This window comes from Podarcis melisellensis (assembly GCF_964234715.1).
Source record: "Podarcis melisellensis genome assembly, chromosome: 14".
Classification (NCBI taxonomy): Eukaryota; Metazoa; Chordata; class Lepidosauria; order Squamata; family Lacertidae; genus Podarcis; species Podarcis melisellensis.
The window spans coordinates 10154874-10176644 of NC_138546.1; the positions used below are offsets into that span (position 1 = coordinate 10154874).

A 21771-nucleotide genomic window follows, 5' to 3' on the forward strand; every position below is an offset into this window, starting at 1 on the left:
CTCATCTTTGCCTCTTGGCCTCCCTCTTCCTACTCTCCTGCTTCAGCTTCAGGCTCTGATTCTGTCTGATTCTCTGATCCTGCATAAATGACAAGTTTTTAGCCACCAGCTATTAAGTAAACAACACAAAATTAGAGTACAATAGTGATATTATTGCATGTGAAATTCCTCAATATAATCTGAATGACATGTTAAATTTCCTCACATGCGTAATAAACCATTTACTCAACCTTTATTAGCTTTCCCCTGGACAAAAAAAATTAACTGGAACAAATAATCCCAAACTGCAATAAAAGCAACAGAGTGAATGTAGGGAATCTGATCTGTTTGGGGAAAAAATAAGCTAGGGCCTAACAAAAAGGATAGGAAATCTTTGAGCCCCTCAGAGACGAAATCTGAACTGTGATATTTGAGGAACACTTTGAACTTAAACAGGAGTGTCAACACAGCACTAATATTTGTGAAGGAGCAATATAAAAAACCAAAGAATAGTTCTCTCTAGGGATTAATAAAATGACAGTAGAGAACTTCAAAGGTACCGTATTCTGAGGAAGGTCAGACCCAGCAGTTTCTGAACTATGAACAAGGAAATATATATATAGACAGAGAAAGGGAGAGAGTTCTTCACACCTTTCATATCATCCTTCTACGGCACTTACAACAGAAATACTGGACATAGCACAAAATGTGGAAATATTATAAAACGCTTCAGATTAATGCTGCAGCAACAATCTTACCTTGGTTACTAACAGTCCCCATCCCATTTCCAGTCATCATTTGCTAATCTCTCAATGTAAGCAGCTCAATATAGGGGAAATAATAATTATAGGATTGGCTTGTCAGCCCTACTGTGTACACACAATACCTTTATAGCACATTTTAAGGACACCTCCCCCCTAAAAAATAAATTGTAGACTCTGTCCTTTGTTAAGGGTTCCTGGGATTTGTATCTGTGAGAGGTAAACTCACAGAAGGAGGGTGTGTTGAATGCTCTTTAAAGGTATACAGTAGTATGTTTTGGCTGCCCTAACTTTGCTAATACTGCACCCTGAGTGAGGATTTTTTTGGGCACAATCCCATAATATTTCTTATTATCACAGTAATTCATTTCCATATGGTTGCTTTCTTCTCTGTAGGTACCTGTATTGTTGTTGTTATTCTTTCAATCATCATCATCATCATTATTGTTATTATTATTATTATTTAGTGCCCCCTTTGTCTTGGCACCCTATGCAGTGGAACTGCCTGCACCGCCCCAAGTTTGGCGCTGGCTGCAGTTATGGGGTAAACCAAGACTCTCTTGGGGTGCAAATGCTGTGAACCCCTCCACTGCAGGCTCAGGGTGAGTATATATGTGTTCACAAACTATATAGCCCCTAAACTAAAGACACCAGTCTCTGCTGTGTCTCATTCCAAAAGGAAACATAAACCAGCCAGAATAAGCTCCGGGATCCCCTGCAATCTCGCACTGCTCCGAGATTGGGGTGCCAGGCAACTGGATCCCCACAGCTTCCAGACTGCTCCTGTTCACCTGAATGTTTGCATATACATCCATGCAAGTAACCTCGCGTCTAGTTCGGCCCGAGTTAACACCCAGGCGGGGCGAAAAGTGTTTTTAACCTTGAATTTAAAACTGCCGTGAGGCGACCCAGGGGTGCCAACTTGAATAAAATATGCATAATCGATCACATGACGCGGTGCACTATTTGAATGGCGATGCCGACCGACTTTGGGGGAACCCTGCACCCTCAAATATTTTATTGGAGGGCCGAAGCCCCAAGGAGCTGGCTCCTCTGACCCGCCCTGAATAGCTGCCGTTGTTCAAACGACCAAACGACCCGTTAGCGGAGGTGGGCGCTCTTTTGAGTTCCTCGGGCAGTTGAGGGGAAAGGTTTTGGGTTGCTTCGCTTCTTCCAGAGAAACGATGCGCTTTATTTTTAACGGCGGTTTCCCGAGCGACTGGGCAGCCTTGGGAAAAGGGCAGCGCTCGCCTCTGCAGCGGCGACGTCCCTTCCTCGAGGGTCGCCTGAGGGAAGCTGCAACAGCCCCTCATTTCCCCTCACGGAAACGCGGCCTTTCGGAGCGGCGGCGGAGGCTCCCCTGCTGCCTTGTGGCGGAGCGCGGCGTCGAAGGAGGGCCTGAGCTTGAGGAGGCCTCTCCTCCTCCTCCTCCCTCCCACATAATATTTCTTTCTCCCTTCCCCTGCGTGGGTCACATGAGAAGGGGCGGGCGAGCCTCGCTTAGCAGCAGCAGCTGCGACGGGCGGCAGCGACAGTCGGAGAAGCTCCGCTGAGGAGAAACGAGGCGAACGAGGACATCGGCAGCCGCCTCGGAGCTGAGGGGAGCCGGAGCCGGAGCCCTCAGGAGTCCGCGCGGGCTCCTCGCGACGCCCCTAACATCGCCCAGTGCTCGGCCAGCAGCCCCAACATGGACGAAGACGGAGGAGGAGGAGGAAACGGTGAGTAGGGGCGGCAGAGGAGTTTGGTTTGGGAGCTTTATGAGGCGGCGGCGATGGAAGACTCTGGATAAGGGGGACTCCAGCATCGCCCTCACACGCAGAGAGACCAGAGTGCCTCTGAGCGTGTGCAGAGTTTCCCTCCTTTAACGCAGGGATTATCAGACATTTTCGGGAACAGTCTGTCAGCTTCATGCAAGGAGGATCAGGGGAGAGATCTGTGTGTGTGTGTGTGGTTTGGGTCGCCCTATTTCATCCTTGCACCAATCCTGTGAGGTCGGTTTGCAAGTTGGGCGGTGTCGGTCCCAAGAATCTGACAAACTGGAGAGCTTCTTATACCAGCACTTTTTTGTTTATGTTTTTGGCTCTGCGAATTTTAATGCTTCTTGTTTGGTTAGTTCCCATAGTGAACATAGATGATTTGGGCGATCAGCTGCATCCTTCCTGTCGAGGTCCAGAGCAAACTTGCCTGAAGTGCAGTTTGATACTTTTTTAAAAAAGAACCAACCTCTCTCTGTGTTTTGCTTTGGTAAATTGTACGTGTGATTCCTGTGTGGGGAATGAAACCAAGTACCAATTTCTTGCTCTCCCAGTTCTGCACTTGAGGGAGTTTAAAATCCTTTCCAACAACACATGATTACATTGTCATGTCAGTGAAGTGCATTTTGATTCAGAGAAGAATTGAATTGACAGGGTCAAGTATGCAGATATATTCCACCCTCTCAGAATAGTCTCCACACAGCTTGAGGATTTTTTTGGTCTTCGGTGGACTTCTGCTCCTGTTCCTGACACGTACCCCAAGCACAAAGATCACACCCTTGCCTTCCATGTACTGGCCTGTTTTTATACAGTACTTGCAATCACCAATGAAGATTAAAGTCCTCCTTGCAACACCCGTAAGCATGCACTGAATTTTGGAAACAGCTGACTCCTTTTACTATGCTTTTGACCAGCCCAATTGTAATCACAGTTTTGAGGGACAGGCTGATTGGCATTAAGCTAACCATTTAAATGATTTGAGTGATGAGTGATCCTTGTTCTCCTGAATGACGCCAGTCACCATGTCCCTTGCTTCTTTTGTTGCCCCACTTCTCAGTTTCCAAATTTAGTTTTGCGATATGTCAGAGATTGAGTTGGGTAGTTTGATCCTGACAGCTCAGAACTGTGTTGCTTTTTACTTTTTTGCAGGGCAGGGAGGAACTCTGTGAGCTGGCAGCTGCTGTCAGTTTGTGGGGCTAGCTAGCAACCTGTTGCAGGTGACATATAACAGTGACTGTCCTCTGTGGTGACTCTGATCCCTATACAGTGGTACCTCGGGTTAAGTACTTAATTCGTTCCGGAGGTCCGTACTTAACCTGAAACTGTTCTTAACCTGAAGCACCACTTTAGGTAATGGGGCCTCCTGCTGCTGCCGCGCCGCCGGAGCCCGATTTCTGTTCTCATCCTGAAGCAAAGTTCTTAACCTGGAGCACTATTTCTGGGTTAGCGGAGTGTGTAACCTGAAGCGTATGTAACCTGAAGCGTATGTAACCCGAGGTACCACTGTACAACAATTTTTCCTTTCATTTTACCATCGCAAATATTACTATTTCCCCTACAGTTCCAATCCCCATGTGTTCCTATGTATGCTTAGTCCCTTGTTCTAAATTCCATTGATTCACAGACAAAATGGGATATCCCTTTTTTACATTTGTGAAGCTATACATAGTTTCACAGTGTTTCTGTCCTTTGCAGTTTTATTTTGGCAACATAACCTCTTCTCCTATTTTTTCATCCTGTTGCAGTGAGTGACCCCCTCCCAATAGCTACTCATATCATGTCTCCCATTCTCTATAACCACTTCCACTCTAAACAAAATAAAAAAATAAAGCCCTCCTCATGTGTACCTCTTGACATGGTTTGTTCCTATCTCCTAACTGCACACAACTCCCATTCATGTATATTTTTCTCTGCCCCCACACTGTCGCCCACGGATTGCTTTTTCACATATTTATCAGTGCCTCTTGGGATGGGGTAGAGGATTGAGAGACATGAATATAATAAGGAGTAGTGAGTAGTTCTCAGGCTGCTGCCTGCTATATAAAGAGGAGTGTTGTTGAAGGAGGAGCTGGGTTAATCTTTCTGGCAAGGCAAAGCAAGCACTGCCTGTTTTACTAATTCTAATGTAGGGATGCTGTTCTGACTGGGACTGTTCCATTCAGCATGGAGGACAATAGCGAACTCTGTGTCATGGCATACCCTAACTTATTAATGTCCCCTTCCCATTTTCCCCCTTGAAAGGTCATCTGTTTCTGGAGGAGGAAAAATGAATGCATAGTGTTTAGGGGTTGTGTCAATGGTTGCAAAAGGCAAGTTAGTGATGCAAGATGAGGCCTGGGTATAAAAGATCCTATAGAAAGGGGAGAAGACTAAGGGACATTAGAAGCCACATGGAGATGCAATGAACAGTTTCAAATGGTTGATTTGTGCCACCAGTAGTGTTAAGGTCGATGACAAATTGTTCGTTCTTTCACAGTGAAATCCTTGTGTGTTCTTTAGCCTGCCTGAAATTGTGTATACACTTTGCTGAAAACAATGTGTGATAGAAAGGTTAATTGTTTCTTATAGTTTGACATGGGCACTGTTGCTGCCTCACTCTAGGTGCAGCAGTAATTGCTAAGCGGTTTATCCAGTTTGAACAGGCATACAGTTTCCATAGACATTTGCTCAAATGTTTGTAAACACATACCTTTAAAATCTAGGACGTGTATTTCATAGTGTCCTTGGGTACTCCTTCAGGCTGTTGAATTATAATGGATGCGCCCATAGTTTGAACATCATATAGGATTTTCAACGAAAGGGATTGGGTTAAGACATTTGAGTTAAGCTTTGCCTAATCAAACAGCACACAAAGAACAGTGGTGATAAAATTGTAAAAGTAATTTATGTAATTTCAAGACCAAGGCATTTTATCAAGAAGTCCTTAGAACAACCATGGGACCCTGTTTCCCTCCAGTTATATGCTAGACTGCAGCTCCGATCATCTTTGACTTTTGGGTATGCTGACCAGGGCTGATGTTAATTGGCGCCCCACAAAATCTGGAGGGTCACAGGTTCTCATCCCTGTTTTAGAATAAGGAAGCTGAATTTGTTCTGTGTTCCTTTATTTATATTTGTTGTGCAAATATATGAAGAGCTAGTTATGTGGCATGAGTAATAGTTGCATTATGATCTCTTGCACTAAGACTAAGAAGCTAGAATTCTGAAACCAAGTGGGTGTGGTGTGTTTATCTTGACATAAGGAAAAAATGCTAGGATTAATCAGTGACATGTTGCAGGAAGGCATCCTATAAACAAGCAATGCTGCCATTAACATTTCTCAGCAGTTGTTTCCTGAGCTGTTTAGTAGGTATTTGAGACTGTTCCTTCAAAAGCAAACATGTGTTTTGGGCAGTCCTGTTTTCTACAAACTAGGTAGGGGGTAAAATGTTAAATAAGCTGCCAAAATGAGCAAAGTTAGACTTTCCATATTTAAGACACTTTTGTGTAGGTTTTGGTATGTGTTTATAAAGAATAATGGGCTCCACATGCAGGTATCTAAACAAAAAACTTTTGAGACTGTCTCCTCCTTTATCTCAGCCTCAGATGAAAATTGCCTTTTTGTGTCAGTTTTGAATGATAAGGGGACTTAGAAGTTGGTAATTGTCACCCATATTTAAAGCACTTCCCTTTGGAGGTTCTCCAGAACTTGAACCTTAATGTGTTCCAGTTTGATATGAATGCATAAAAACAATCACAAAAGTGTTAAAGCTACAACAACAATATATTGAACAAATATAGTGGAAACTCTTCAAAATAACATTAGTTATTGTGTTGAACTTTACTAAGGTTTTGCACTTTATTGGTTGTTTTATATTTACTATACTGTTGCTGGAAGATCTCTTGCAAATTTAATCAAGGATATGTAGTTCATCAGGCCCTGATTATGGGTCCAAAACTGGCAATCCAGCTGGTGGTGCTTCCTTGTAATGTCTGAAAGGATGGGCATTGCATACAGTGAGTTTGAGCCCCCTATTACCGTATTTTTCCAAGCAGGCTAGCATTGTGTTGTAAAATTAATTTGGGGAAATAAATTAACTGAAAACAATATAGAGATTTGGAGGTAAGGGGTTAACTGAAGAGGAGTTGAATTGATTTGGAGCAGGATCTATTGGGCAATTAATGTGTTGTGCAATTACCCCAAATGGAAGATTTGGGGTAATAATAGGGTGGATTGCAAATGAATTTAATTTATCTGGAGCGATTTGGATGGGGAATTAGTTGGCTTGACTTCTACAACATTTGAACTCTAAATTTGCATATCCAGTAACATATACAAATCTGTAAGGAAATAACAACAAGCACACACTCCAAATACAGGCACAGCTTGTGAATGGCCCCAGAGACCTTTTCCTTCACATATTAAAAACATGCTTTGCCAGCTGAATATTCACACAGTCACTCATTTGGCTCTGGCTGGCAGCAGCGCTTGTAATGTCCAAAGATGTTTGTTGGACAACATTCTTCTTGTTGGTTTATGGAACTAAAAATGCCAAGTAACATTCAAAACGAAACCCAAGGATGTTTTGTCTCATTACACCTCTAAAGTAGCAAGTATCAACATTTTAATGTGGTTTCCTTTTAATATTCACAGCTTGTTCAAATTAGACTTTCTGAGACTGTGCATGCGTAGCTGGAAATCTGTTCTCTCTTTTTTAGTCCAAATTTATTTTGGCTTTTTAAAAAACCTCTCCTGTGTCGACACCATGTTTCCATCTTTGTATTTTTAACTGTATTGTGTTTTCATTGGGTAGAGTAGTGGCTGCGTCAAGCTTCCTTGCAGTGATCTTTTTCATGCAGAGAGATTATTTGAACTGCAGGTAATCTGAGCCGGCAGATGGGAAGGAGATTTTCTATCGCTTTTCCTGTGTTCAGAAGAAATGGAAATCCAGATACTTATTTTTTATGTATTTATTTACAGTATGAAAATAGAGGATATGAAATTTTAAGCATTACTCTTATTGATGGTTGCCATTGGACTGTCAGCACTGCTAACCTAGGGTTAATTTTGTTCATGTCCTCTTTCTTGTTAACTCAGCAGGTGGAATGTATATTTCTTGGTTTTTGCAGTCCTCTTGACATGAAAAACTAATATCTTCAGAGATGCTAATCCTAGAGAAGGATTCTAGTGCTGCTTTCTATACAACTCACTGGATTTTAATTGAACATTTGGTGCTGTTGGAATACATTGCTATTGGTTGAAAGTATTTACAGCTGCATGCTCACATTAGCAGTTATTTTTTGTATAACGGGGCATATCCCCCAAATGATTCTCCCTGCTTTTAGGTAATTCTGATTGGTCAATGCATTACAGTTGGTGATGATCTCATTTTAGAGAACGTGGAGGGTTGTTTCCAGTTTGTGTCCTGAACTAGGACTCACTATGCTGTTTGGGAATGTGTAGCTAGAACACCTAAAACTGTATTAACTTTTACATATTTAGCCTATAATAGTGTTGTGCCATGTGAAGCCACTTACTGGGGGTCTCCTGTTGCAGACTGGAGTTAGCAGTGGCTGAAGATGCTGAAGACTATTGACAAAGCTGAATTTTAGTTGTGCCTTGTGCTTGTCCCTCTGAATCAGTATCTGTTAGCTTTATCTCAATGCTAACAGATTTATTTGCTTCAAAATTCTTTGTGACATCGTGGAGATATTTGTGTCTCATCTCTACAGTGCAGAGCAAAATCAGTTTTTCTCCTGGCAATATCTTCTTTCTCCTTAAGAAGATCTGACTCTAGTTGGAGTTTAATGGCTCTGGCCTAAGCTATTCAAGATGAATGTGAGTCTTGATATTGGTGTGCACACACAAACACATGCAGTAAAAGTAGATGGGAGTCCTTACACAAGAAAATTGCATCACTTGTACTTGTGGTAATTCTCTGTACAGTATTGGCAAAATATAAGGGTCTCATCTTGTAAACAGTGATTTCTTTGGTTTCCTTGGTATGCAGAACTTTACAAAAGCTAGTTCTTTCTTTCTCCTTCTAGGCCACAATTACTAATATATGAGGGTTGCTCATTAAAGATTTCCCCTGACCCATTTCCATTTATTGTAGGAGGATGAAATTGAACATGTATAATAATACATCTCTCAATAGGTAATGTGGTAATTTGTAGCTCTGAACTCCTAACAGTTTCTCTGTTGTGGGTGCTAACGTGGAGTAATGTCTGATAATGGAACCAATTGAATGCAGAGCGGTCATCGGGTTCCTGTACTTGAAAGGGAGCATATCATGGGAGACGTTCAATAAGGTAAAAGGGACTTATGGGGAGGATGTCCCATTGTATGACGTAGTCAAGCACTGGCATCGTCAGTTCAAGTGTGGTCAGACTTTGGTGGAACGGCTCCCATTCCTGGGTGACCACAATCTGCCATTGATGAAGACACCATCCGGCAAATGAAGGCCACAATTTTGGAGGATTGCTGCATAACCGTTCGCCAACTAGCTGCATATATCAAAAGCAGTGTGGGCTCTGTAGAAAAAAACATCCACGGCCATTTGCGCATGGGAAAGGTGTCTGCACAGTGGGTTCCCTGGCTGCTGATGCCTTTCCAAAAGCAGGAACGAGTCACTCAGGAAGAAACATGGGTCCATCCAAACGATGGGCGCACTCTGCCTTACCACCTTCAAAGTAGGCACGTGTCTAACTGCCAGTGGGCAAGGTCATGCTCACAGTCTTTTGGGACCAGTGCGGAGTAGTGATGGATTTCCTGGCAAAGGGTACCATAATTACTGGGACATACTACGCTTCACTGCTGCAGAAATTGCGAAAGGTCATCAAAATTGAGAGGCATGGTATGCTGACCAAAGGTATCCACCTCCTGCAGGATAACACCCCAGTTCACAAATCGCATGTTGCTCAGATGGAAGCATGGTCCTGTGGCTATGAAATCCTTCCTCACCCCCTTATTCTCCTGACCTCACATCATCGGACTTTCACCTCTTTCCAACCATGAAGTTATTTTTGAAGGGCAAGCTTTCTCCAGACAATGAAATACTGATTTCTGAGTTGTGGCTTCTGACGCAACCTGCTGACTTCTAAAGACGAGGTCTCCACAGCTGCATAAAGCGATGGGCAAAGTGTTTGACTCTTGCTGGTAGCTATGTAGAGAAGAACTAATAACTGTGCCCAGTTTCATTTGTCTCAGTCCACGGGAAGTACGTCAGGGGAAATCTTTCATGAACGTCCCTCGTAGTTAGTTGTATGTCAGCTAATTTGCAAGACAATATGATCCCGTTTTATATAATTTATCTTTTGACCTAAAATATCCTTTTACTTAAGTAGAGATTAAATAATGCTAGGTTATGACAGACAATTATTTCTATTGAGGTCCTAAAGTAAATACTTGGAAATATATCCTACTAGTTTCACTGGAACTTCCTTTCCCATTGTGGTCTTAGGGTTGATATGACAATTGGTGCTAATCACCTATTATGTTCTAATTACAAAGATCTCTGTATTTAACTGAATTTTTGAGATGATACTGCCTTCTCCATTGATTGCTTGAATTCTCATCTTTTTATGTAGCTTCAATTGGAAGAGGCCTCCCATTAATCATAGCTCTTTGGTGTTGGTGTCTTTGAGTAATTGAAATCCTGGCATCCAGTATGGCATTTGATAGCAAGCTTTATGTTCTGTTAAAATTGTGAGTGTTTGTTTTGAGGATAGAATACTATCCTGAAATTAAGTAAGGACTCTTCTTGAATACAAATTCATAGTACAGTATGGCTTCAGTTATCTTGTGTACTGCTCATACTTGATTTATTGCTTCCCATCCCTTTGAAATAAAGTCTAAGCTGCAGCTGCTTTATAAATTTTCTTTTTTAAAATAAGAATTCCACTTACGTATAAGTTTGTTGCTGGTTTTTTGCACTGTTGTGAATGATGACATGTTTTTTATGTTTAAAAAAGATAACATTTAAATGCAGTGATGGAAAGCTGAAAATGGCAGAAACATTTACGATGTTGCCTGCGATATGTCTACACATTAACCCTGAATTTTGGGAGTGCCTTCTTGGAGTGGGATAAATAGTTGCTTGCTCGTCCTGTTCTTGGTCTCTCTGTGGCAAATGTCTTTCTAAGAGTTCCTAGTCTGGTATTTTATTTTTTTGGTACAAGGCACCTGTTCCTCCAGAACTGGACTGAAGCTATTCTACTGAGAATGTGAGGAGTGGGGAGAGAATGCATATTTAGTACTATGTGTAAATTACTTATGTGTAGGTTATAAACCAAGGTTGCTTTTGAAGGAAATAAAATTAAACATTTTAAAATAATTTGAATGTCTTACAGCTGTGGCTTATCTTTGTTCTCATCAGGAAAGATGAATGAATGCTGGAGAAAAATTGAGGCAAATGGCAAGTGGCATAATTTAGCCCCCACCCCCAGTTTTGTGTCTTTTACAAAAATGCAAATAGCTGCCATTCACTCAGAGAAAAACCATGTGTAATGTTAACAACTGGATTTTGTTATGACTTCATGACAGTTCTAATAATACTATTACCAACTGTAGACTTGGGAATTTTACCCTATGCGCCCACAAGACTACCTTTGCTTTTTATATGCCTGAAGTACAGTATACATAATCTATCCATTCAGGGCAGAATCTGCAACCAGAGGTGGATAATTCTCTACCATCTGAAGATGGACTCTGCTTTTTCAGATCCTCTAACTGTTAGGTAATGCTGCACTGTTTGGCTTCCATTGACTCTTTTACGTTATACAAGATCCAAAATTAAGCCCTGGCTTTGCCAAGGTAAAAACTGCCATGTTTCTCTTTAGTTCTGCTTTCTGTGTACCCAGCAACCTGTCCGCTATGCTTAAGGTATTGGACAGATCTGGATTACAAGCTAGGCTTTATTTTCTCAAAACTATGGGGAAAACAGTCATTGCTGCTTCATTCCAGAATCCTAGGTGTGTAACCTGATATCTGTAGCACCTGGTAGAAACTTGTACAGTCTGCAATTTCCATTGTGGAATTGAGTCTACCAGATGATCTCATGGCTACAACATTGAACTTAATTTTGTACTCCCTCGTCCCTTGTCCAGCCACCTCCTGCTCTGTGCAACAACTTGCCCAACAAAGAGTTCTGGAGAACTCAAAAGCTTGCCACCTTTTTGCCCCTTTTTTGTTGCTCTTAATAAAGGTATTGCCCAACTATGGACTTTGTAGGAATAGTCTGATTGTGTAACTGGAGTCTAATGTAAAACACACACACACGTACCTTGGATCAAGAAAAAGTTTGTGCCTGCTGCTTCAATTTTGGCATGTCCCGTGTCTGAGTGATTCACCTTCCAGTTTGGACATTATTTATTTATTTATTTATTTTCTGCTGCAGTGGTTGTTACTTGGATATTTTGCATGATTGTTACCTCATTCGGATTTTGACTGTAAGCTTAAATCCAGCAGATGCTTCATAAAATACTGGCCCTGCAAACTGTTGCTTTGGACAGCAGCATTTCCTTTTTCTTGGCACAGACACACACAATCTGCTAGAAAGCCATGTGTTTTTGTGGGCCCCTGAGATTTGTATGAAGAAGGAAATGGTTTGACCTGTTTGGTTGCTATGAAGTAAAAACACTCTTGTTTGTATTTTTGTGAACATCTGTGTTGCATTTATTTAATTCCCTTTCAGAGATTCTTAAAACCCTGTAGCATGATGTTATAAGGTTTCATTAAAAATACATTGGTGCAGCTATAGTCAGTTCTAATGTCTACTTGAAGACAGGTCTTAAGTGGTGCTTAACCAGATGTTGAAACTGCCTGTCCCAGCCATGTCCCCAAAGGGGTATACAATACTCATAAAAGGGGAAGATGATAGGGCAGGGGTGTAGCCCTGATGATACATGCCTTCATAAAATAAAAAAAACCTGCAGGATGTGACTGTATCATTACACGAGCAGGCCAAGTAGAGAGGGTGTACTGTTCAAAGTGTGTGTGTGGAAACAAGACTACTAAGGTGTGCCCCCCAGCACTTTCCCAGCTTTGAGAAGGAAGTGGGAGGGCTCTGGGGCGTGCCAGAGCCTTGCACCTTATTTCAAAAGCCTGGTGCCTCACTTAGGGAAGACCGTGTGAGGGTTGGGTGGGGGCATCAAATTTTGGCCTCTCCCCACCATGCAACAAAGCAGTGTGAGGCCCGTGGGTTCTTTGTTGAAGTACTCTTACGGCCCACATGATATGAAAGGTTGGACCACCCTGGTCTACACTGACTGGCAGTAGTTCTCCAGAGGTTCAGTCAGGGGGCATTCCCAGCCCAACCTGGAGCTGCTGAGTATTGGCACCTTCTGTACACAAAGCAGATGTTCTTCATTGTAACATGTTATGCATTGCAGATTATTTTTACAGAATAGATTTTCCTTAGTAACAGGAAAACAGATTAATTTTTTTAAAAAATACAGACTCGCATTTTGATGGCGACATCATCACGTGGATGATGTTAACAAACTTGTGGGTATGAGCAGCACTGATTCCACAGTCAAACTGTGTGCAATCACTGCTGGTTGTTTTGGTACCAGCATATTTTTATGACACTTTATCCATCCCTGAGCGGGTCTTGCACCATTTGAAGGTGGTTCCTAAAGCATCCTGCCATCTAAGCAGTTGAAAGACTTTGGAGATTGAAATCACCATCAAAGCATTTTCTTCTGTGTTGGTTTCCTTGGGTTATATATTCAATTATACTTTACTCAGGATAGACCCTTTGCAATTAATAGACCTAAGTTAGTCATGCCCATTGATTTCAGTGGATCTTCTCTGAGTAGGACCACCATTGGATGCAACCTCTTATTGTTTAGTTTTTTCGTCTTACTCCCTTTCCTATCCTTAGCTCTCAGGACTAGAGACTTAATTCTTAATGAAAGCCAGGACTACTTTCTCAATGAAAACTAATGTTTGTATGTTTTTAACATGGATGCCTCAGTAGTCCCCTGCAGGCTATATGTTGTGAACTTTTTCCATAACTAATTACATCAGCACCTTTTGATGTTGTTTAACTATGAATCAGAAACTTACTTGGGCAGTTTTAGGAGTGTAGGCTGAAAAGTGTAGCAGGGTAGGATAAGTTTTGTAATCCTGAACCCTGAATGTAAAATTAGTCTTTATTAATTTTAATGTGTGATGGAAATGTGGGGGCTTTGAAAACATTTGGAATACACAGTTGTAAAGATAAATCTCTCCTGTGCCCTGTATGAGAGCACCTGTAATTTATCGAGTTGATTCATTACACAGCACATCATTAATTCTCTGAATATGTTTTAGCATGAAGCCGAGTATTTCCTGCTAATTTATTCATGACCTGTTGTACCCTCCAGGTACTTTCTTTCAAAGATTTTTGTTACTTGGTAATGGATCATAAGTCTAGGAAACAAGGACAGTATTTTTTACAGGTTTGCTTTTTTAAAATTCCTAGTATGCCAGTTCTGCAAAAAGAATCTTGGAGGTTTAAAAAGCTGTATAGGAAACAATGTCAAGCTGGTTTTCAGTCTGGTTAGTAGTAGCCGGTGTGGCAGTACAGTAAAGCTGCATTGCTCTCTTGCCTTCCAAACACTGTGTGTTGCTGCCACTCACCAAGCATGGGAGGTGTGTGGTGCATGGGGCCTGGTGTTGTATGTGGATGCAATAATGTTGGATTTGATGCACTGCACCATATCGAGCTCCCCAGCCTCATTCCTTCTGTCTTGGTAAGCGACAGTGACACATGGTGTTGGGAAGCTAGGAAAGCAACACAGGCCTACCTGTGCCACCCTGCTGGCCACTGCTGCATCTGGTGTCATATATGTGATACTTGGGAATGTAGAAAGCTCCCTTATACTGTGTCATGCCATTGTTCTATTTTGTTCAGTATTGCCCATGTTGACTGGTAGCAGCTCTCCAGGATTTCAGGTAGGGAACATTTCCAGCTCTACCTGGAGATACCAGGGATTGAACCTGGGACCTTCTGCTTGCAAAGCAGAAGCTCTACCACTGAATCACAGCCTTCTCCAAGACTCTTTGGACCTGCCACATCCCTGTCTGCTCTAGGAATCCAGCTTAGAGCCAGGCAGCGACTGCCACAAACACAGTCTTTCTCATGGCGCTTCCACATTGCAGTTTATTGTGGACTCAGCACTACTCATGCAGGAAAGCTTTGTACAGCATCCACACAGCATCGCCCCTTATCAAAATACCAAGCTATACTACATTCCCTATTTACTCCAGATTTACTGTTTCTGTAGAAAACCCTGCAGAAATGGTATATCCAGGGGGAAAGGTGGTAGTGGAACATGGGACGGGATTTTGATAAGGGCAACTGCGTGGATGCTGAAAAACAACAACCAAAAACTTGCACACATGAGAAGCATCAAGTCCATTGCCATGTGGAAGGATCCTCAATCTCAATTCTCCTTTTGAAAAACATATTCCCACCTAACGGTGTGGGTGTGATATCAGAAACAAACATATGAAGTAGCATTGTACAACCTGATACAGTTGTTGTTATTAATTAATTAAATTTTGTATTGGCCTTCATCTGAAGATCACAGGGTGCCTCGCAACATAAAAATACAAAATGAAAGCAAAATATATATATTAAAACTAAAGCAAAATAAAAAACAATAATGCCCCCTCAGACACATTAAAAAGGCAATAGAATGTTAGTCAGCCAAGTGGCTGTTGAAATACCTTTCGATCAACAAATTGTTATTTGTTGAATGTGTGACCACATATGAACATATGTATTTGGGACTCTAGCTAGCTAGGTTGGAATTGGACAGTTTTACCACCATGCACTGAATTAGGTCAACTAATTTCTTAGGACATGGCCTGCCAGCAGATGAATCAGTATTGTGGTCTTAGTGCTTCTGAGGTAAACTTAAAATTGGGGTGTTGGGTGGACTTCAGTTGGTGAATGACCCCTGTAAGAGTTAGTTTGGTTCAAAAATAAGACTTCATAGGCCAACACAATTAATCATCCCTGTTTTAAAACATTTAAAATCTTGGACACTGCATATCACCAGGCGACCTAAATATGACCTCTGCATTTAGAGCAATGGTATGTCTTGAAATAGCTCCAGAAAGATTGTTTGTGGAATTAACATTGCAGAACAGCTTGAGTATGGGGGAATTACAAAGTATTGTGGGAATTACAAAGTATTGGAGGTATTAAGTCTTGTGTGTTCTTCAGCCAGTCTTTGAATACTTTTCTCATAAGACCCACTAGTCTGCTTCCTGACTCCAACAGACCCTTGAAATGAAACTTTCCTAGCAGGATTGTGTATTTTGTCCTGTCTTGAAAGCACTAATGATGTACTTGCGCAAATTGTTTTGTAATATCCTCTTACAGAAAAAGAAGCCAAGGCACCTGGAAGAGAATGAGATCTAGGCTACAGCTGTGGAACAGAAATGTGCATGAGACATTTGGAAGGGAGTTGGCTCCATGGAGAAGAGACCTTGTTCCGCCTGATCATTTAAGGCTGTGTCTGCACCATACCTATTAAGCACATCCCCCCTCCCCCCGCAAATATTCCTGAGAACTGTAGCTTACCCTTCACAGAGCAACAAGATATATAGTGTCCAGTTCAAGGGAAGTAATAGTACCACACTATTCTGCCTTGGTCAGACCACACCTGGAATACAGTGTCCAGTTCTGGGCATCACACTTTAAGGAGGAGGACAACCAAGATGATCAAGTGTCTGGAAACCTAACCTTATGAAGAACAGTTGAGGAAGCTGGAAATGTTTAGCCTGAAAAAGAGGAGACTGAGAGGAGATATGTCTAAAAGGCTGTCAAATGGAAGATGGAGCAAGCTTGTGAAGATGGAGAGCCAGTGTGGTGTAGTGGTTAAGAGCGGTAGACTCGTAATCTGGTGAACCGGGTTCGCATCTCCACTCCTTCACATGCAGCTGCTGGGTGACCTTGGGCTAGTCACACCTCTTTGAAGTCTCACCTCACAGAGTGTTTGTTGTGGGGGAGGAAGGGAAAGGAGATTGTGAGCCGCTTTGAGACTCCTTCGGGTAGCGATAAAGCGGGATATCAAATCCAAACTCTTCTTCTCCTCTTTTTCTTCTTCTCTGGCTCCAGAGGGTAGGACTTGAACCAGTGGATTCAAGTTACAAGAAAGGAGATTCCGACTAAACATCAGGAATAACTTTCTGAGAGCAAGAGCTGTTTGACAGTGGAACGGGCTCCCTCAGAAGATGGGCTCTTCTTCATTGGAGGCTTTTAAGCAGAGGTTGGATGGCCATCTGTCATGGATGCTTTAGTTGAGATTCCTGCATTGCAGGCGGTTGGACTAGATGAGCCTTGCAATCCCTTCCAACTTTACAATTATGGTTCTGTGAATTCCTAGCGCCCTTAACAAACTACAGTGCCCAAGGTTCTTTTTGTGTGAGGAGGGGGAGGGAATGTGCTCTAAAGTTATAGTATGTATGCAGCCTAAGTCTTCCCAGCCGTAGCTGTGACTTTGAAGGTTCTTTATTTTGTCTAACCATGGCTAGAGAAGAAATGAAGTCTATGATGGTTGAAAGCTTTAATATGCCTAGCCCTAAACAGCCTACTAAATCATGCAGGTAGATTTCCTATTATGATGGAGTATGTATCTACTTAAAAATTTATTTGTCCATTATGTTTGCTGGAAGGTCTTTCAGTTATCATTCTGGCACTCAGAGGGCTCTTGTAGTCACCTCAATTTATGCTAACAGAAGGACAATACATTAGCTCTTTCTCGTCATGGAAGGGAGTGTTGGACCCTAAACTATTACTGCTTTTTTCTGTTTTTTTTGTGTGTGTTTTTTTGAAAAACACATTGTGCCACACTGAGAATCTTTGATGAAAGGACAGGATATAAGCCCATTGAAAAAAAGCCTTACAGTTTACATTGTAGTTGTGGCAATTATCCTAGGAGGGATGGAAGGATATGCTAACAGAATCAGGATGCATTTCAGATGGAGTGAGGATCTCAGTGGTTTGGTGGGTCAAAGAGGTACAGGGAAAGAATTGGCTAGGCTGGAGCAGGCAGGGCCAGGGAGCATCTTCTTAAATTTCACAAGTTTATAATTATTCACTGTAGTCATTGTAGACATTGTAGCTGTCACATCATTTTCATGAGCTTGTCCTTGTTTTGGGGTAAAGCTATTTAGTTAAAGTTTCCTAAAGTGAAGAGAGATTTCAGGGCTGAAGCAATAATCTTATTGTGGGATAGTAGCTAGGAAAAGATTTGTGTCTCTATGTGTATAATAAGTTGCATGTGATATAGCTTTGCCTCAGAGGAAGTTCTTGCTGCTGCTTGACTGTTCTATAGCAACATACATGGAGGTTGAGAGACTAGCAGATGCTGGCGATGAGAAAATAGAGTATGTTGCACTGTTTGAATGGTATGTTTTCATTCTTCCAGCAGAAATGTTTGTGCATGTATTGGAGGGAAAAGAAAATCTAGATATTTTTAAAACTTTGAGCACATTATCATTCCCTCTAATTGTCAATTCAGGTGTTTGGGCGCCAGTCAGTTTGGAAGGGAACCTGGGCCACCCAAAAATGATAATTGGGGCCCTCCCTCCCTTAGCATTACAGAAGATTGTAGATTGGAGAAGAGATTCAAACAAACCCCACCACCACCATAAAAGGTCTGACAAGGACCTGAGAGTTTTCATGGTGAGGACTTAGGGATAAGAAAACGAGTGAAGAGTTAACATCTGGGTTCACATTCAATTCCTGGCTTTGCTCCCCCAAAATCAGCACCAGATTTAGGGTGGTGTGGGTGGTTCCTGTGCAGAGAGTGCTGAGTTGAGGAGGTGCAAAATTGAGAAGATCCACTGAGGGCTACCAAATTTTGGCCCTACACAGGGTGCCATATTACAAAAGGTTACCAAAGTCTGTCCCTGCCCAAATGGAAGGCAACAGCCATGCTAAAATCTCAGATCTTCCCATTGTTGGTTTTCTATGGCTACCTTCTGCTTACACATCTACCCTGGAGGTGAAAAAGGACCTAAAGCAGGGGTAGGCAACCTAAGGCCTGGGGACCAGATGTGACCCGATCGTCTTCTCAATCTGGCCCGCTGACATCAGCGTGTTTTTACATGAGTAGAATGTGTCCTTTTATTTAAAATGCATCTCTGGGTTATTTGTGGGGCATAGGAATTTATTCTCCCCCCCTTCAAAATATAGTCCAGTCTACCACATGGTCTATGGGACGTGGGTGGCGCTGTGGGTAAAACCTCAGCGCCTAGGACTTGCCGATCGTATGGTCGGCGGTTCGAATCCCAGCGGCTGGGTGAGCTCCTGTCGATCGGTCCCAGCTCCTGCCCACCTAGCAGTTCGAAAGCACCCTTAAGTGCAAGTGGATAAATAGGTACCGCTTTATAGCGGGACGGTAAATGGCATTTCTGTGTGCTGCGCTGGTGCAGGCTCGCCAGAGCAGCTTCGTCACGCTGGCCAAGTGACCCGGAAGTGTCCTCGGACAGCGCTGGCCCCAGCCTCTTAAGCGAGATGGGCGCGCAACCCCAGAGTCGGTCACAACTGGCCCATACGGGCAGGGGTACATTTACCTTTACCTTTACCACATGGTCTGAGGGACAGTGGACCGGCCCATGGCTGAAAAAGGTGGCTGACCCCTGACCTAAAGACTCCAGAAGTTTGGCAAACTCTGAGAAGCTTATCAGTTTAGTATATGGGTGAGAGCATTGCTATGGTGGTGGCCAGAGAAGGAAAAAATAAGGGAAATGAAGGGGAAGCCCAAAGAGGAAATAGTTCTGCTCAAGCCCCTACATATTGTGAGTAGAAGGAGGATTAGGCTGGAGGGATGAATGCCTTGAAGCAAAGCAAAACAAAAACAAACTCCTCCCAACCCTGTACCAAATGGGAATGTTTCAGGAAAAAAGGAAAAGGAACATCCTTTCCCACTTCCCAGAGCCATCCACCCACTTTATAGCAACCACGTCTGAACCCAAGCATCCTAGTATTACTTTAGTACAAGAGGAGAAGGCCTTTGAAGGGGAGGAAAAAATGGTCTTTTTCTAATTCCTTCTTCTCAGTCTCCTAAATCTTGACAGGCCTAAAAGGTTACTGTTCCAGGCTGCTTGGAATAGGGTGCTCCTAGCAGGTGGGATTACACAGCAACATTATGTTGCAGTGTCCACCCCTTTATTGGTGAAGCAGATCAATAAAGCTTGTGTTTGGGATGTGCTAGTTCATGGGTAGGCAAACTAAGGCCCGGGGGCCAGATCCGGCCCAATCGCCTTCTAAATTCGGCCCACAGATGGTCCAGAAATCAGCAAGCTTTTACAAGAGTAGAATGTGTCCTTTTATTTAAAATGCATCTCTGGGTTATTTGTGGGGCATAGGATGAGAACAGAAATCGTGCAGTGGCGGCAGCGGGAGGCCCCATTAGCTAAAGTGGTACCTCAGGTTAAGAACAGTTTCAAGTTAAGAACAGACCTCCAGAACGTATTACAGTAAGTTCTTAACCCAAGATACCACTGTACTTTGCAATGAATTGCATGATGGCATGTGATAATCTCTGGTCTGTAGGTTGCATTGTGACAGATCAAGTGGCATTCCAGTTGTTGCAAGTTCTGCAGAGATGTCCCATTCTGATTAACCATACCTCTCTCTTATGCCAAGCCTTGGGACCTGAACATCTCCAAGTATAGGTCAAATAAAGTCACAAAGGATTTACAGCGCGATCATGGGAACTAGCATGCTGAGACAGTAGTTCATAAGTTGAAACATACGGTACTGACTCAATGGGAATGATACAACCTCTCACACTTAACGCTGGAAAGCAACCCCAGCTCAGCAACTGGCATATGGCAACAACTACAGAACCTTTCTCCTGCCTGACACAGAAGCCCTATCCCCATGGAAAAACAGCTTGCCACATATCATTGTAATTTGTGACCAAGTTTATCTAGTTTGGGGGGATAACTAACCTTTTAAAAAAATCTGTGTTAAATTGCTTGATACACTAAATTGCTTTTTACTGTTGTTGGAGGCTGGATGAAACTAGTTATCTAAATGAATTATGCATAATTCTCAGAACTCTAATTTGGTGGGTGGGTGGACTTGGCACATGCATTCATTCATGGTGTTATATTTAAAAGTCCATATGGAGCTGATTATTTCCTCAGCTTTCTGTAGTAATTATTTTGCTTTTATTTTAAATAAGGCTCTTCTAGTATTTTAAAGCTCAAATTCAGAAAATATGCACATGCCTTTATATGTGACAAAACAGGAAAATGTTGGATTACATGATGGAGAAATAAATTGATTAAAATGTAGGGAAATTTCTCTCACGCTTTTCTTGGCTCTTTGCATTATAAATGTAGCTCAAGATCACTGTGCATCTGGGAATAATGCAGGATCCAGCTGTATGGGTGGTTGTGTGTGTGTATGTGTATGGTTCAGTGGTGGTCAAGTCTAAGTCATGGTGTAAAAATTCACTACAGGAAAAAGGCAGGGTGGGAAAAAAATGACGCTGTGTAAAAATATTCAAGGAATAGCAACAGGAAGTTGGTGCCTCCATTTCAGGCTTGTTCTTCAAACCCCATGTTGAAATAATTAGATGCCAAAGCTTTCAAGTTTAGATGAGATTAAGAATAGGCGACTGTGAATTTTCATGTTTTCCTTCAAAATGAAATAATGTTTAGATAATAAAAAATTGATACATTTCCTGTCCCAGCCTTTCTCATTCTGAAGTCCATGTGATCCATTGCTTTCTTTGCCATCAGATACCAGTAAATAGCAGGGTTTTTAAAAGTTGAGTGTTTTGATGGAAATGTTTCCCAGTCTCCAAGATGCATGAACATTTTACTTTTTTGAACAAAGGGAGAAGGAAGAAGAAAAAATGTGGGAAGCTGGATGAGGTTTAGAGTGGACAGAAAATGGTGGTGATGATGATAATTGCAATTATATTTTGTGTATCTTTGTGGATACTTGTGCTCATGATAGTTTGAGGAGACATTCATACAGTTTAGAAGTGGGGGCTTGTTCCCAGCAATAATTATTATTATGTTAAGTCTCAAGTTTGTTACTCTGCACCTGTTGGAATTTAACTTCTGAATAACTGTTAACATGACAGTAGATATAATTATTTTAAATAGATTTGAAAATGTGTTGAGTGTCTGCCTTTTGCAGTTTTGCAAATTGTGATAACTTGCTGCTTTGCCAGCTAGGGAAGAAGAAGAAAATTATTCCTACACCTCTTGAAAACTGTGGGAAACAGAATGTGAGGCTTTCCTTTTGCTATGTGCCATGAAAGCAGCCCAC

The 21771-nt window shown here is 42.1% G+C and overlaps 1 protein-coding gene across 1 annotated transcript in view; it reads left to right on the forward strand.

Moving 5' to 3' along the window:
• The first annotated feature begins 1680 nt into the window (after positions 1-1680).
• The window catches only part of CYTH3 (cytohesin 3), a 76726-nt gene continuing 56635 nt past the window's right edge, over positions 1681-21771 (forward strand). Inside the window, exon 1 of the mRNA XM_081889298.1 lies at positions 1681-2458. Coding sequence (XP_081745424.1) covers positions 2428-2458 — 31 coding nt within the window. The 5' untranslated portion in view covers positions 1681-2427. The remainder of the gene's footprint in view (positions 2459-21771) is intronic.